The sequence below is a fragment of the Microplitis mediator genome, chromosome 4 (genome assembly GCF_029852145.1).
Source record: "Microplitis mediator isolate UGA2020A chromosome 4, iyMicMedi2.1, whole genome shotgun sequence".
In the NCBI taxonomy this organism is placed as follows: domain Eukaryota; kingdom Metazoa; phylum Arthropoda; class Insecta; order Hymenoptera; family Braconidae; genus Microplitis; species Microplitis mediator.
Window position 1 is genome coordinate 12,041,696 of NC_079972.1, and position 15,347 is coordinate 12,057,042.

At 30.1% G+C, this 15,347-nt stretch overlaps 4 protein-coding genes across 5 annotated transcripts; 3 read left to right on the forward strand and 1 right to left on the reverse strand.

The window, feature by feature from the left end:
- Positions 1-152: 152 nt before the first annotated feature.
- On the reverse strand, positions 153-3,125 carry LOC130666334 (rRNA 2'-O-methyltransferase fibrillarin). Of its 2 annotated transcripts, none has more exons than XM_057467208.1 (6): positions 2,971-3,125; positions 2,388-2,594; positions 2,136-2,314; positions 1,881-2,054; positions 1,400-1,645; positions 153-514 (listed from the first exon to the last, which is right to left on the reverse strand). In XM_057467208.1, exons 1-6 carry the CDS (start codon positions 2,972-2,974, stop codon positions 344-346), a joined length of 981 nt encoding a protein of 326 aa, XP_057323191.1. In that variant the 5' UTR covers positions 2,975-3,125; the 3' UTR covers positions 153-343. The 2 variants fall into 2 exon arrangements, with proteins under 2 accessions (XP_057323191.1, XP_057323190.1); XM_057467207.1 differs by having other exon boundaries at positions 2,962-3,119.
- Positions 3,126-3,369: 244 nt separating this feature from the next.
- On the forward strand, positions 3,370-7,120 carry LOC130666333 (uncharacterized). The gene is made up of 7 exons (XM_057467206.1): positions 3,370-3,619; positions 3,717-3,821; positions 4,472-4,668; positions 4,740-5,009; positions 5,084-5,291; positions 5,729-5,928; positions 6,013-7,120. Exons 1-7 carry the CDS (start codon positions 3,584-3,586, stop codon positions 6,983-6,985), a joined length of 1,989 nt encoding a protein of 662 aa, XP_057323189.1. The 5' UTR covers positions 3,370-3,583; the 3' UTR covers positions 6,986-7,120.
- On the forward strand, positions 7,074-8,545 carry LOC130666336 (polyglutamine-binding protein 1). Its single transcript, XM_057467209.1, has 6 exons — positions 7,074-7,269; positions 7,356-7,468; positions 7,545-7,720; positions 7,788-7,968; positions 8,048-8,187; positions 8,282-8,545. The coding sequence occupies exons 1-6, from the start codon at positions 7,197-7,199 to the stop codon at positions 8,472-8,474; spliced, it is 876 nt and encodes a 291-aa protein (XP_057323192.1). The 5' UTR covers positions 7,074-7,196; the 3' UTR covers positions 8,475-8,545.
- A 1,118-nt stretch (positions 8,546-9,663) lies between these two features.
- On the forward strand, positions 9,664-14,715 carry LOC130666936 (ubiquitin carboxyl-terminal hydrolase 22). Its single transcript, XM_057468265.1, has 7 exons — positions 9,664-10,176; positions 10,247-10,414; positions 10,962-11,094; positions 11,162-11,377; positions 11,448-11,862; positions 12,135-12,701; positions 13,750-14,715. The coding sequence occupies exons 2-7, from the start codon at positions 10,295-10,297 to the stop codon at positions 13,805-13,807; spliced, it is 1,509 nt and encodes a 502-aa protein (XP_057324248.1). The 5' UTR covers positions 9,664-10,176; positions 10,247-10,294; the 3' UTR covers positions 13,808-14,715.
- The last annotated feature ends 632 nt before the right edge of the window (positions 14,716-15,347 follow it).

Consider the following 15,347-nt stretch of genomic DNA (forward strand, 5'->3'; position numbering starts at 1 on the left):
AACAAATGAAATTAATTGTAAACATTTAAACTCTATAAGTTTTATTAAATTTACATCGAATCGACGTTAAAAATTTTTATTAAATTTATTCTAACGCTAGTGTGATATTTATAGACATTCATAAAGATATTATTAAATGATACAAACAGTCGTAAGTTAAACAATAAAAAATATTTTATTGATTTAAATATTTTTTTTCTTATTGTCTAGTATCAAAATTTTTTTTGATAGGATTTAAAAAAAATAATTATTAAATGTTATTTGTGATTTACAAAACATTTTGTATTTTTTAATAATAATAATTATATCCTTAAATTAATTTATCTTAAAAATTATACAATATTCAAGCGGCGGCTTTAGGCGGTGGCCTAAAAACACCAACAACAACCGCGTGATCTCTTTCGTATGGTTCAAGTGTGATTTGCTCTTGTGGCTTTAGTTTATCAGCAACGAGTTTTTTAACTTCTGCAGCAAATACTGCTTCGGGTTGAGCTGTTGAGTCTATACAACTGGCCTAAAAAATAATAATAATAAATAAATAAACAAAAATAATAACAATTATTTTCAATTACAAATGGCAGAGGCACCAAAGTTCAGTAGCATTGAGCGTAAGTATTCTTTGGAAGGTTGAGGTGTGGGATGAAGATCCAGTGACTGGTAGAATGAGAATTTTATCAATCACTAAAGCTTCACCTGTACCCTGATAGCAAAACTTCTTGGTCAGAAAGTTGATGTCAAATAGTTGCTATCAAATTGACGACAACTTTCAGCTTTTGTAACTATTGACTACAAGTTGTTATCAAATTTCTGAGAAAATTGAAGTCAACTTATGGAAATGCCAATTTTTGCGGCCAGCTTCACGGAAAAAAAATAGTAGTGGCTACTTTCTGGGATAGAACTGAGTACTTTCTGTAAAAAAAAAATTTCAGACAGTACTGTATGCTATCTAGACTATATCCACTATTCTCTGGTAGTACTCAGTACTATCCCGGACAGTAGTGGATACAGCCTACATAGCATACAGTCTTGTCTAAAATTTTTTTTTTACAGAAAGTACTCAGTTCTATCCCAGAGAGTAGCCACTACTATTTTTTTTTTTCGTGTCGGTGACAAGTTGCTGCAGTAGATTGTCGCCAACTTGGCTATCAGGGCACTGGCATGGGTTTTCCCATGCCGCTGCACTTCCACTACAAGGTAAAGTGTAGGCCATCCTGTAATGATGGAGTACAGTAGGCACCAGTCGGACCACAGCCACAAGTTAAAAGAGAAAAAGAGCTCGAGTATAAAAATGAGCTAGGGAGATAAGTGAATAAAAATTTTGTAAAATACTGAAAGAGTTACAAAAATAAAGCACGCTAACAATAATAATTATTTTGAATTATTTAAAATCAATAATTACCTTAATAGAAATAACAAAATGTCCACTATTTTTTAAGAAATATTGAGCATTCAAGCCAACGATTCTCGCTTGGTCAGGCTGAGCAACATCAGCAAAAATAGTATCTACCATTCCAACCAACATTCTGTATTTGTGAGGATGTCTTGCATCTTCAATTATTGGAATAATATTCGTTCGTTTTTTAGCGACGTTAATAAGATCCCTACCAGATCTGTGTGAAAATTCTACTGCGTACACGAGACCTTCCTGCAAAATGAGATAAAAATAATAATTAATATTATTACTACTATAATTACGATACATTCAATAAAATATGTAAATATAAAGTGTCGTATACGCGTATAATTAATTAAATAGAAAACATTAATCAATAAAAAAGTATACTTTTAATTTAGCATCACTTCGACACCAAGTGAATAAGAATGAGTTCACGTGGCTCTAATGTATGCATAATAAATATGTTAATATAAATATATATTACCGGTCCAACAATATCAGCAACGTGGGAGACAGTCGTTCCGGAAGCAGCACCGAGGTATAAAACTTTGCTACCCGGAGGCATGTGGATTTGGTCAACTCCGCCAAGGATCGCAGCTGCAAGCTTTGATCTGAACGGATTCCATACTCTGTATTCAGTTTTTTCTCCATTCTCACCCTGTGATAAATAAATTAATTGATTAATTACATAATTAGTTATCAATAATCAAGTAAACAATTAAAAAAAAATAGTAATTACATCAACGCTTATTCTTTTTTCTCCGTAAACTTCTGATCCAGGTATTAAATTCAAAGTAACCAGCGCGTCTTCTTTACCTCTGGCAATGAAAACTCCTTCGTGACGATGTGGTTCTACGACGACTGTTTTTCCTCCTTTGAAACCACCACCTCCTCTACCTCCGCGACCTCCTCCACGGCCTGGTGAAAATTTTCATTAGTAAAAAATAAATATTTTATAATTTTTTAAATAAAATAATGAAAAAATAATTACCTCCTCGACCACCACTTCCTCCTCGTGGTGTTCCTCGTCCACCAAAGCCTCCTCTGCCTCCGCTACCTCCACGTCCACCAAAACCTCCTCTGCCGCCACTTCCACCACGTGGTGTTCCACGTCCACCGCCAAAACCACGGCCTCCACCGCCGCTACCGCCTCGTCCTCTGAATCCACCTCCACCACCACCTCCAGCTGGTGAAAATCCTGAAATAAATTCATAGTTAATAATATAATAAATTACAAATAATTAATAATAGTAAAATAAATTGAACCACGTGGCCCCGGTTTTACGTTACTCCAAAACAATAACAATAATAATTAAAATACAAAATAATTATGAAATAAAACTAGAATATTGTAATTAAATTTTAAAGTTACTTAAAACTGATTGAATATTAATTACTTATTATTTTTTATTTTTAATTCAAATCATAACCATGCGGTTTAGGTTATCGGCAAGAAGACGCGTGGTAAGGAAATAAGTTATCGATGATTTATTAAGAAAGTACGATAAAATAAAATAAAATAATTGTAAATAATAATTAATTAAAACTAATAAATAATAAAATACCTGGTTTACCCATTATTTATGTTGATAAATCTTTAAATAGTTAAACAAGTGTGTACTTTGAATTGCGAGAACGATTTCAATCACGTGTACGCGGTAACGCGGCACTCATGCACAAGACTCACGATGTTGCGGTCTCTATAAATACCGGAAGTTCATCTTACAGCCATCTTTTTTCCGCCCTTTCTGCTTCGCCATCTATATCGGGTAAATTCCGGAATGCGCTGCGCGCAATGCGCAGAAGTAACTTAATTTAGCGCGAAATTTAAAAACTGAATTTTTTTTTTTTTTTTTTTTTTAAATAGGAGATCTCGATGTCTCGAAGTACAAAATCGATTGTTGTTTATGTGAAATTCAAAATAAAAATAATATTTTTGATTTGATTTAAATTAAAACAAAGTAAAAAATGTTATTTTATTAATTTGTAAATAAAATTCATTGAAATTAATTTTTAAATTTGAAACATTAAAAAATATTATTATTGATTATGCTGTAAATGAAAAGTTGTATTTTTAGAATTAAAAAATTTAAAAGTAACCTAAAGAAAGTTTATAAATAACAGGAAAATTTTATTGGAAGAGATAAATAAATAAATAAATATATTTTGAAATAATTATTGATAATTATGAATGAAGAGTTTGATGATGAAGTTGTAATAGAGGTAATTCATTTTAATGTATCAATTTTTGTTTAAATAACTAGTAATTTTAGGTTAATAATGTTTACTTATAATTTGTACTGTTTAATTTTTTTTACAGGGCAGTGATTTGCACAAAGCGTTAACGGATGTAGGATTCACTGATTTTGAAAGTACTTATGTAGATAGAAAAGATTTTAATGAAAATGAAGAATTAGATACTATGGTAATTACTTATAAAATGAGTGTGAATGTAACAAACGAGACAATTTGTAAATCTTGAATCAATAAATAAATTAATTAAATTTTAAAGAATGCGCGTACTGATTTTTCATTGATCTACATACGCATTTTTAAATTTCTGTTCTAATCAAATTTTATTTATTAATTCTAGAATTTAAAAAATTGACACTTGTCAGTTACATTCACACTCATGATGTTAAAAGTTGCAGTCATTAAAAAAATTTAGTAATTTTCAATAAATAAAGTAAATACTCACACGATCCTGAAGTCAGCAGACATTTAAAAGTTTTTGTATTTTTTTTAACAATTAAATTTGAAGAAAAAAAAAATTTTAAATATGCACATGTAGAAAATTTAAAAGACTTTAAGTGCAATTTTTAAAAATATATATATTTTTTTTTTTTTTTTCAAAAAAATCCAAAAATTATTAGACGTTGGCTAATTTCAGTATCGGAATATTCACAGGGTAAAATTAAAAAGAAACGCATGTGCAGATTTTTTTAAATTTCTTCTGATGACAATTTACTTGGTAATTAAAAACATTTAAATTGTCAGGTGTCAGCTACTATTAGCCTCATATTATAATAACAATTTGCTGTATAACAATTAATTATTTATTTTATTTATGACTAGAAATCATCAAAAATAGAGAACTCATGGTTTGAAAATTTTTTCACGCGCCTAAAACCAAATATATGGAACAGACAGTCACTAAAACATAACTATGGAGTAGAAGAGCTCGAAATTATTTTACAATTACTGCCATTATTAGACGATCATTCATTGAATATACAAAATATCTTGAAAGAACGATCTTCTTATAGTAAAAAGTAATTTTTAAAAATATTTAATTTATTGATTACGTTTAAAATAAACTGTGTTATGATTTAACAATTTACAGATACTCATTGTCGTCATCAATTATTTTTTCTTCTGCAATTGCAACAAGTACTCTAGTCTACAAACAATTGAGATTTCCTGTTATCGTAACTTGTTCTGCAGTGTCCGGTGCTTTGTTGTATTATCAGTATTGTAATAAATCGAGAATTGATGATCTGAAACACTTGGTGTCAATACAAAATAATATTTATTGGCACTACAAAAAAATATTTAAAATATTGAAGAATAATTTCAATATTAAATCGTCTCCAAATAAATCACAAAGGATAAAGTACTAGAAAAAAAAAAAATTATAATTATATTTTATTAATGTAATTATTTAATTTTATTTTTAAAATTTTACAGTGATCTTGAGGTACCGAGACTGAAATATCTCCAGCCAATGTGTGAAATTTTTATAAAATCAATTGGAACAATAGCACACTCATACTATAAAATATCATTATTTATTATAAAATTACTTTCAGAATCATTAGACACCAGTAATTTATTAACTAATTTTAATGATGATGCTTTTAAAATCAATGGAGAAGTAACTTATGAAACTCTTAAGGTAACAAATTTATGAAATATATTACTTTCGTTGCAATATAGTATTTAAATTAAAAACAGTATCACATAAATTTTTATCTTTAAACTTGAAGGAGATTCAAAACAATAACAATTAAATTAATTTTGATGCTAAAAAGTAACCGACAAATTTTATCGTTGTTAATTTCCAAATAAATTGTCATCAAAAAAATTTTTAAAAATATCCACAAGTCAATTTTTAAAAATTCTTCCCATGGATTTTTTAAAATTTTTCTCAACATCTATTTTGTTCATTGAGAAAAAAAATTTTAATGTCTGCTATTTTTAGTATCAATTAATTTACTAATTCAATTTAAATAATTTTTAAAAATATTAATCATAATTCTGCTTTTAATTTAAATGACACCAGCAAAATATTTTTATTTCTTATAATTAATTACTATTTATAATTTTTTACAGCAATTTTATTACTTATATATTTTAATACAATCAGATATGATGCATCTCATATCTTTACTTTTCATAAATAATCATAAATATATATCAAATAAAATAATTAAATTTTTATTACAATTACTAAAACCGTATGACGTAAAATTGAATAAAATTATTGAAGAATACAAAGGCTGTGGTAACAAAAAAGTTCATTATAAATTGACGTATGTATCAATTATACTTTTGCTAATGTATAATAATTATTTTTTACTAATGACACTTAATTAATTACAATTATTTTAATTTAGAAAAAGGACTGGTACTAAATGGCAAGATTTGTACATAAATATAGACTTACTATCCCGAAAAATTCAGTCAGCTTACAGTGATGTGTCGTCAATAATCGACGACATCGATGACTGTCCAGATTTCGAGGAGAGCGATGAATTTTTGAAACATTTAATGGAGAAAATGAATGACGTTTACAAAGAAATAGATACTGCGCGTAACTTTGCCGAGTTTAACAGACTACTGATAGGCAAATTTTTAAACTCCCAAGCCGTCAAATCACCTGTAGATGAGGAGGCTCAGTATCTAGTGCCAAGAAGCGAAGAGTTGCCGGTTGTCTTTGACGAAGATCCGCAGATTATTGATGAAGTATTCGAAGAATATATCAAAGAAGAATATTTGAAGCCTTTGTATCAAGACAGTGATGCAGATTCTCTTGAGCGAGCTAAGTTGGATAAACTTCTCGCTAAAAATTTTATGAGTGAATTAAAAGAAGTGTTGATTGATAAATATAAAAGTATGTCTGAACGTGAAGCTCGAGCTCTTATGAAGTATAGGAAAAATTTGAAAGATATTACAGGTGATGTTGTAGCAGATGAAGACAAAGAAGAAGAAGATGAAGAAAATTCTTTGGATCAAAATAAATTTGAGCAGACATCTAATTATTCATCACCTCCACCAGCACCTCCATTGCCAATTATCAATAATAATTTAGAAATAAAAAAATTAAATCGACCTCCAGTACCATTGCCACGTTTAATAAAATCATCTTTGACGGATAATAATAAAAATAATGACCAAGAAACATTAAAGAGTAATTTAGAGTCAGTAATTAATGTAGCGAGTGAAAGAGTATCAATTAATTTGAATCGTGGATTTAAATTTCCTGATTTTATTTCTGCTGAAGAGACTTTTGTAGGCAGTGGGGAAAATTCTGATGAAGAATTAGTTGATGATAATGATGATGAAAATGATAATCAAGTACTTAATTAATTATTTAAATGTAAATTTGAATATTTAAAAAAAAAACAAAAATGAGATTTTATGGCGCGAATGTTTATTCATTTAAATGTACATGTAAATCCGCCTTTATTTACACATTGGTTTATGAAGTTTGTGTGTCAACAATAATTGTATTGTTTGTAAATAATAAATTTTAAATTGTAAAAAAGTTTTGAAAGGAGTTTAATTTAAAAATATAAAAATGCCGCTTCCTGCAGCTCTGGCTGCGAGATTGGCAAAGCGGGGATTGATTTCCAATGGCTCTGAGAAGGAAGGTAACCTCTAAATTATTTTATTTTATTTATTTAATTAAGTAATTAATGGGAAAATTCATTTATGCAAATAAATAAAATTATTGTAGGTGAAACTGTTCAAAAGGAGCCGAAAAAAAAAGTCCATGAGGAAGTAATTGCTGAGGACTATGATAATATGAAAGATGAGATCGAGGAGATTGATTTGTCACAAAAGTTTATGGTTAGACTTTGGCTAATAATAAATTTTTAATCAACTAATTACCTGTAGGATTTTAATTAATTAATTTTTAATACAGGGATATAGCGGGTGTCCAAATAAATATAACATTTATCACGAATGTACGAAGAAATGCAAAGAACTATGGGGAGCTGGACAACTTCAACCTTCGGAGAAATATTTAAAACTTCAAATGAAGTTGTTACAAAAATACCCACTACCTGAAACATGGAAAGCAGTTTATGACCCTGGCTTGTATGTTTTAAATTCTTTTATTTTGAATTGGAGTTTAGATTTAATTTAAATTTTTACTTTATTGCAGAGGGCAACATTACTACTGGGACTGGTCATCAGATTTGGTGTCTTGGTTCCCTCCAGGTCATCCTAAATGTCAAATATCACAGCCTGCGTCTCAGTTACGCGAAGAATTGCATCTGAAAGCTGCTGATCAGGATGACAATATGTCCAGTGAGGACAGTGGCAGTGATCAAGAAACTATGGATGTAAGGAATTAAAAGTATTTTATATTTTCTATCAGTTGATTTATTAAATATTATCTTTTCTTTTATTTTTCTTGTGAAGATTGATGAGTCAGAGTCGAAAAAAGAACAAAAAGTAACAAACAGAGATCGGTACCGATCGTATGATAGACGAGGGTCGAGAGATAAAAAAGACCGGCCGTTAGATCCGATGGATCCAGCTGCGTACAGTGATATCCCACGGTAATTTATTATGACGATGATATAAAAAATGTTTTATTTAATAGTAGATGTGTAGTTTTAAAAAAATTTGAATTATTGATTTTTTATTTTCTAGAGGAAAATGGTCTGATGGACTTGCGCGTCATAATGAAGCGAAAACTGGAGCTGACACAACTGCCTCAGGACCTTTGTATCAAATGAGACCTTATCCTAGTCCCGGAGCAGTATTGAGATCTAACAAGGCACCTAAATCTGATACTGAGGTGCCCAGTAAACCCAAAGTCGCTTTTCCTGAAACTCCGGAATAATTTTGTTATCAAAAAATTTAATTATTTTAATAAATATTCACTTAATAAATTAATTATAATAAAAAACTTCTGTCTAAACTTTATTGCCAAAAATAATTTTATTTAATATAAATTTTCCAGGCTTGAAAAAAAAAAGGTATATTTATTATTTGAATTTAACTGCGAACCCACAGTTAAAAAAAAAAAAAAACAAATTTTTAAGATGACAAAGACGTTTCATCTCCAGGTTCGGAAATTTTTTATCTTCATGTTGATGAAAAAACTAAATAGTTAATGCGGGCATTTTTACTGTTTTTTTTTTAAATTAAATATTTGACATTATTTTAATGAAAAAAAGCGCGTGAATGTACACAAGTAGCACACTTAGCTTTGTGACATCTATAAGATGACAATTTAGAGGCTGCTATTCAATATATCGATAAGGCGCCAAAATGTTGACAAAATAATCAGAAATTTATGATGATCCTGAAGTTAGCAGACAGTTAAAAATTCTCGAATTTTTTTTTCAACGACTTAATTTAAAAAAAAAAAAATATAAAAATATGCACATGTAGAAAATTTAATAAACTATGGGTGCAATTTTTTAAAATAATTTTTTTTCAATAATTTATTGTTTAAAAAAAAATCCAAAAATGATTGGACGTCGGCTAACTTCAGTATCTTACAAATGTCATCATCAAAATGATTTTTTAATTGAAATGGCTTTTTTAGGACAGAAAAAAGAAGACAAACATCCTATGACTCCTAGGACCGACATCTGTACATTTTATTATTTATTTAAAAAAACTTGACTTTGATGCAAAACAAAATTTGTCTTGGCCTTTTAAAAAACATCTTAAAGTTGTCTGTGCTACTTGAGTATCAACAATTGTAATTTTTTTAAATTTTTGAATAACCAAATAAATTGTAAATAGAATAAGAATTTAAACAATTTTCATTTTCAACATTCAATTAATTTATAAATTGTCTTTTATGTTAGCTGCATTCATACTCATAAAAAAAGGTTTCTTAAATAAACGTATTAAAATTAAACAAAAAGTTGTCTTTTTATTAAGATTTAACCAACTGTCCTTATTTTCTTATATTAATTTTATTACTATTTTTTATTTAAACAATTTGATGTAACAAAATTTTGCGCGTCGTAAAAATTTCAAAAAAAAACCACTAGCACGTCTATAAAACGTACAAGTGTTGCAACATAACTGCATATAACGTGTACGTAATAATATATGTATATATATATATATATATGTATTTAAATATATACGGTATATGGATATATATGTGTAGAACAGACACCCAAAAACACATCTGTGATCAGTGTGTGTTTAAAATCACCCAATTTCCTGTCTGTCAGGCAAAACTAATAATTCTAACCTCAACTGAGCATAGAATTTAAATTCAAAAAGGTATCGACAGTAGTGCAAAGTGCAAAAAAAAGGTTAAGCCAAACAGTGTTGGGGGCTCACGCGCTTTTCCATGTCAACGACACGCTCTTTTCTTTCAAGGCCAGCGTGCTTCTTGCCTCGTGAAAAAAATAATTCTGCATATTCATTTAACCAACAGTGCAATCGACCTCGCTGTCATCACCTGAGCACAAGTATTAAATCCCTTGAAAGGTTATATTTTATTAAGAAAAATAAAAGCAGTGGTGGAGGTTACGGGCGTCGACAGCTGCATCAGCACCAACGGCAATTAACCGGTGAGTAATTTAAAAATATAAAATTTGCTGGAGATAAATACGAGGAGATAAACGTAAGAAATTATTTCAGAGTTTAAGTTATCAAATTATACGAGTCCGAGGCACACGTTGGACTGAGATGAGCGACCATGGGTGCATACACTTGAATAATTTCAAAGCTGCTAAAGGGATTCAACCCTATAAAGTTATACATTCATATTTTGTAACCAGCACCTCAGCAGAGGCGCGTATTAGAAAGGTATCACATTTTTATTTTATATTTCTATAATTAATAAATTAATTACTATAATTTTTGTGTAATTAAAATCACATTTTGTGCCGGTTATCATTACCAGGATCTTACGCCCTCTAGGATTTTATTTTTGTAAAGTCATAGATCATTTTCTGTCCTCCGGAAAGTGGCAACTTTTGGGCCGATGCCCTGAACGAAGTTGCAACTTTCCGGCTCCGTCGAGCAGAAAAATAGTATGCGCACCTTGGCCAGTAAAAAAAAAGCCTCAGACCACATGTTTGTCAGCCTCAGCCAACAATTACATGTGATCTGAGACATTGTAATATACTATTCCTATATTTTTGATGATTGAACTTTTTCTCTTGTGATCAGGGTGTCTGAGTACCAGGTGATGACACCGTATATTTATATACGCACTGATAATTTTAGTGTGTACGTGATAGAAGACGCACTTGTGATTCATTAACTTTTTCATGTATGGAACCAGAACACACTGGACCCGTTACTTTCTTTTACGGTACATTCAGTAATTAATAACGAGATTTTTTTCCAGGCTGTAAGCTGTTTGTGTCATACCTGTAAATCATACAAAGATCGTCTTCACTCCTGTTTGCACTGTATATTTTTTGGCTGCTACGGTAAAGGACACATTCAGGAACATGCGAAGACGAAAAAACATTTCTTAGGTATTTGTAATTATAATTATAATTATTATTGTATTTAAATAGATTTTTAATTAAATTATGATTGCAGCTGTTGATTTATGCTACGGTAATATATTGTGCTTCCAATGCGGCGATTATGTATACGACCGTGAGCTGCTGACTGTCGCTAAAGCACAATGGAGCGAGTCAGCAAAATCATTGTGTTTAGGAGAATTTTATCGAGCTTGGGAACCGACACAAGTGGAAGCCGATTTACTAAGAAAACATCCAAGACGGCGACGTGTTGTAGAAAATTCAACAATTGGTTATTATTTTTTTTTTTTAAATAATTTTAAAAAATTTATTTGTCATAACTAAAAAAAAAAATCTTACAGGTCTGAGAGGTCTGATAAATTTAGGGAGCACGTGTTTCATGAATTGTATCGTTCAAGCATTGACTCATACTCCATTGCTACGGGATTATTTTCTCGCGGATCGTCATCACTGCCCGCAGCCAAGTCGCTGTTTGGTTTGTGAGGTTTCTCACTTGTTTCAAGAATTTTATTCCGGAAGTAAAGCGCCCCTGACACTGCACAAACTCTTGCACCTGATATGGACTCACGCGAGACATCTGGCTGGTTATGAACAACAAGACGCTCATGAATTTTTCATCGCCACTCTGGATGTCTTGCACCGTCACTGCGAAGCTGCTCCAATTCTTGTCAAGGACAATCCTCATCACTGCAACTGTATTATCGATCAAATATTCACCGGTGGATTGCAGAGTGACGTCGTGTGTCAGTCTTGCAAGTACGTTGCTATTTTTTATTTTTAGTTACCCTTATATCAAGTTGTCGTCAAGTTACTCGCAAAAATTGACATTTCCATAAATTGGCAGCAACTGGTCGCCAACTTGCCTTGAATTTTCGCAGAAAGTAGGCAACAACTTGCAGTCAATAGATGAAAGTTGTTGTCAACTTGATCGCAACTAATTGACATCAAATTTCTGACCAAAAAGTCTTGCTATCAGGATACGTTACAACTAATTTACTAATAAAATAAAATTAATTACATATTTTCAGCGGAGTCTCGACGACAATTGATCCATTCTGGGACATATCTCTAGATTTAGGTCCTACTGCTGGTGCTTCCGGTTCAGATACGAACGGACCACCCACATCATTGCTCGACTGCTTGGAACGATTTACTCGCGCTGAGCATTTGGGTTCGAGTGCTAAAATAAAATGCAGCAAGTGTCAAACTTATCAAGAAAGTACCAAACAACTGACGATGAAACAACTGCCGATTGTTGCTAGTTTTCATCTCAAGCGATTTGAACACTCCAGTATTCAGGATAAAAAGATTTCAACTTTTATTTCATTTCCGGAGCAACTTGACATGACGCCTTTTATGTCTCACCGACGTAACGGCAACAACAATAGCGCTGATATTGAAAAAATAATTAAGAATGGAGAGGACACGGCATTCAGTGATAATAGATATTCATTGTTTGCTGTTATTAATCATGAAGGATCTTTGGAGACTGGTCACTACACGGCTTTTATTAGACAGCAGCGTGATCAGTGGTTTAAATGTGATGATCATTTGATCACTAGAGCGAGGCTTAAAGATGTTTTAACAAGTGAAGGGTATGATATTTTTTATCTATTAATATTTTTACACTGTAAAAAATTTTTGGAGCGTGGATTAAATCCGGAGTGGATGACGATTTATTTAATTCCTTTGGAGTAAAATTTACTTCGAAGAGAAGTTTATTTATTGAAACTCTGATTCAGAGTGAAATTTACTCCGAATAAATTTATTTTAATATTCAAACTCCTGTTCAGAGTGAAATTTATTCCAAAGAAATTTATCTTAATGTTGAAACTCTAGTTCAGAGTAAAACTTACCCCGAAATGGAGTTCATTTCAATATTGAAACTCTGGTTCAGAATCAAATTTACTCAGAAGGAGTTTATTTTAATTTTGAAACTCCAGTTTAGAGTCAAATTTACTCCGAAGGAATTTATCTTAATGTTGAAACTCCGGTTCAGAGTGAAATTTACTCCGAAGGAGTTGATTTTAATACTCAAACCCCGGTTCAGAGTAAAATTTACTCCGAAAAGGATTTCATTTTAATGTTCAAACTCCGATTAAGAGTGAAATTTACTCCGAAGGAATTTATCTTAATGATGAAACTTCAGTTCAGAGTGAAATTTACTCCGAAAAGGATTTCATTGTAATATTGAAACTCCAGTTCAGTGTAAAATTTACTCCGAAGAAGTTTACTTTAATATTCAAACTCCGGTTTAGAGTGAAATTTACCCCGAAAAGGATTTCATTTTGACATTGAAACTCCAGTTTAGAGTGAAATTTACTCCGAAGGAATTTATCTTAATGTTGAAACTCCGGTTCAGAGTGAAATTTACTTCGAAGGAGTTGATTTTAATATTAAAACTTCGGATCGGAGTGAATGTTGATTTAAATAAAATCCAGATCACTCCGAAATCACTCCGCCGAAAAGACAAACTCCATATTTACTCCGTATGCGGAGTGATTTTTTCTAAAACTCCGAGTGATGGAGTGAATTCGAAGTTAAATAAAATTCCCAATCACTCCGAAGTAACTCCCGATTTTTTACAGTGTATTCATTTTCAACAATTAATTAATTAATTAATAAATAATATTATTGTTTCAGATATCTATTGTTTTATCACAAACAAATTCTTGAGTACAGCCGTAGAAATAAAGTATGAAGAATTGATCATTGTATAATTAATTTATTTATTTTGTTTGTAATATTGATAACTTTTTTTTTTTTTTTTCGTTTTGTTGTTACTGTGAGATAGTTTGATTAATTGATCGCGATAATTGCTTACTCGCTGTACTGATTTACTGCCGATTATGAAAAACAAATAAACAATAATTTTTTTTAATGTTTACAAGAAACACAAAGTTGTGTTTAGATAATCATGTAAAATTGACATAAAAAAGCTACGAAAAAAATTCGTATACAATTACGAATGTTAATATTCAAATTTAAAGTCCCGTTATATATATAAATATATATATTTAATTACCGGATAATTGATGATTTTTTTATGTTCAAATAACAAAGAAATACAACTAAATGTATACTGAGGAATTACTTACAATTATGATAATTAATTGATCCATAGGTTTAAGATTAGCTCAATTTTTTAAAAACAATCTTATCTTTTATAAATCACCGACTGTTAATCTAATTGTCGAGAATAATAATTAATATCTAATTAATTAGATAAATTTTCCTTCCCTTTGCCATTATAAATTACATATTGATCTACCGAAGATAAATTTCGCACGTTAACAATAATAATTATTTATTTATTTACAATTAAAGACTGCAGGTACAATAATGAGTAATGAGTAATGAGTATTGATAATGATAATAAATAGCGGCAAAGCGGTGATCGATAAAAATCTGTGTGATTTGTCACAGATTAATAATTTTTTTTATCTATCAGATAGGCTGTGTTTGCTATCTTTGGTCAGATCATTTTTGTACAAATGATATAATTGAAAAAAAAATATTACGACATGGATTAAATAGTAAACATTTATATTTTATTTTTAATGCGATGTAGTTCGCCTGACTGTGTACAATAAACTAATGTTTAAAGAAGACTTGTTTATTTATTTATTTATTTATAGTCCAACAGCTTACGCCAATAAAAGGGCCAGATACATACAATTATTAAAATATAAATCTAATATGTTGACAATTTGGTAACAGACGCAAAAATTTCAATACAAAAAAAACAAAAATAATTTTTAGAATTTTGTAAACAAAATTACAAAGAGAACAAAAATTATTATTTGTTTCCTTGTTATATATTTTATAAAAATGAAAATATTTTTATAAAGAATTTAAAGCTCCAGAGCATTAAAATCCCAAGAAGTATAGAGACAACGATGATAATATTCAGATCTCAGCAAATAAAAATGAACGTTCAGGTTATTCAAGATCAGTAATTTATTTGATGTTTAAATTATATGAAAACGTTGCAGATTTTAATATAATTCAAACATCAAATAAATTACTGATCTTAAACAACCTGAACATTCATTGTTATAGAGACAACTTTAAGATGTCATAAAGAAGTCTTTTGAAGTCATAGGCAGTGTCCCCACTTTTTAAAAATTTTCAATGACAGCTGTCATAAGCGTATCGGAATTGAATTAATGAGTTAATTTAAAAAAAGTTGAAACTTTAATTGAAAAAAAGACAGCGTAGAAATAATTCCTCTGAGATCT

What these genes read in the sequence shown, in the direction of transcription:
- LOC130666334 (XM_057467207.1), bottom strand. An exon ending in AAAAAAGAATAAGCGTTGAT is followed by an intron (nt 2,055 to 2,135) that starts GTAATTACTATT and finishes TATTTATCACAG; the next exon opens with GGTGAGAATGGAGAAAAAAC. An exon ending in TTGCTGATATTGTTGGACCG is followed by an intron (nt 1,646 to 1,880) that starts GTAATATATATT and finishes CTCATTTTGCAG; the next exon opens with GAAGGTCTCGTGTACGCAGT.
- LOC130666333 (XM_057467206.1), top strand. Translation starts at nt 3,584, where the DNA reads ATGAATGAAGAGTTTGATGATGAAGTTGTAATAGAG. An exon ending in CGATCTTCTTATAGTAAAAA is followed by an intron (nt 4,669 to 4,739) that starts GTAATTTTTAAA and finishes AACAATTTACAG; the next exon opens with ATACTCATTGTCGTCATCAA. An exon ending in AATAAATCACAAAGGATAAA is followed by an intron (nt 5,010 to 5,083) that starts GTACTAGAAAAA and finishes AAAATTTTACAG; the next exon opens with TGATCTTGAGGTACCGAGAC.
- LOC130666336 (XM_057467209.1), top strand. Translation starts at nt 7,197, where the DNA reads ATGCCGCTTCCTGCAGCTCTGGCTGCGAGATTGGCAAAGCGGGGATTG. An exon ending in CAATGGCTCTGAGAAGGAAG is followed by an intron (nt 7,270 to 7,355) that starts GTAACCTCTAAA and finishes AAATTATTGTAG; the next exon opens with GTGAAACTGTTCAAAAGGAG. An exon ending in GCAGTTTATGACCCTGGCTT is followed by an intron (nt 7,721 to 7,787) that starts GTATGTTTTAAA and finishes ACTTTATTGCAG; the next exon opens with AGGGCAACATTACTACTGGG.
- LOC130666936 (XM_057468265.1), top strand. Translation starts at nt 10,295, where the DNA reads ATGAGCGACCATGGGTGCATACACTTGAATAATTTCAAAGCTGCTAAA. An exon ending in CAGAGGCGCGTATTAGAAAG is followed by an intron (nt 10,415 to 10,961) that starts GTATCACATTTT and finishes ATTTTTTTCCAG; the next exon opens with GCTGTAAGCTGTTTGTGTCA. An exon ending in GACGAAAAAACATTTCTTAG is followed by an intron (nt 11,095 to 11,161) that starts GTATTTGTAATT and finishes TTATGATTGCAG; the next exon opens with CTGTTGATTTATGCTACGGT.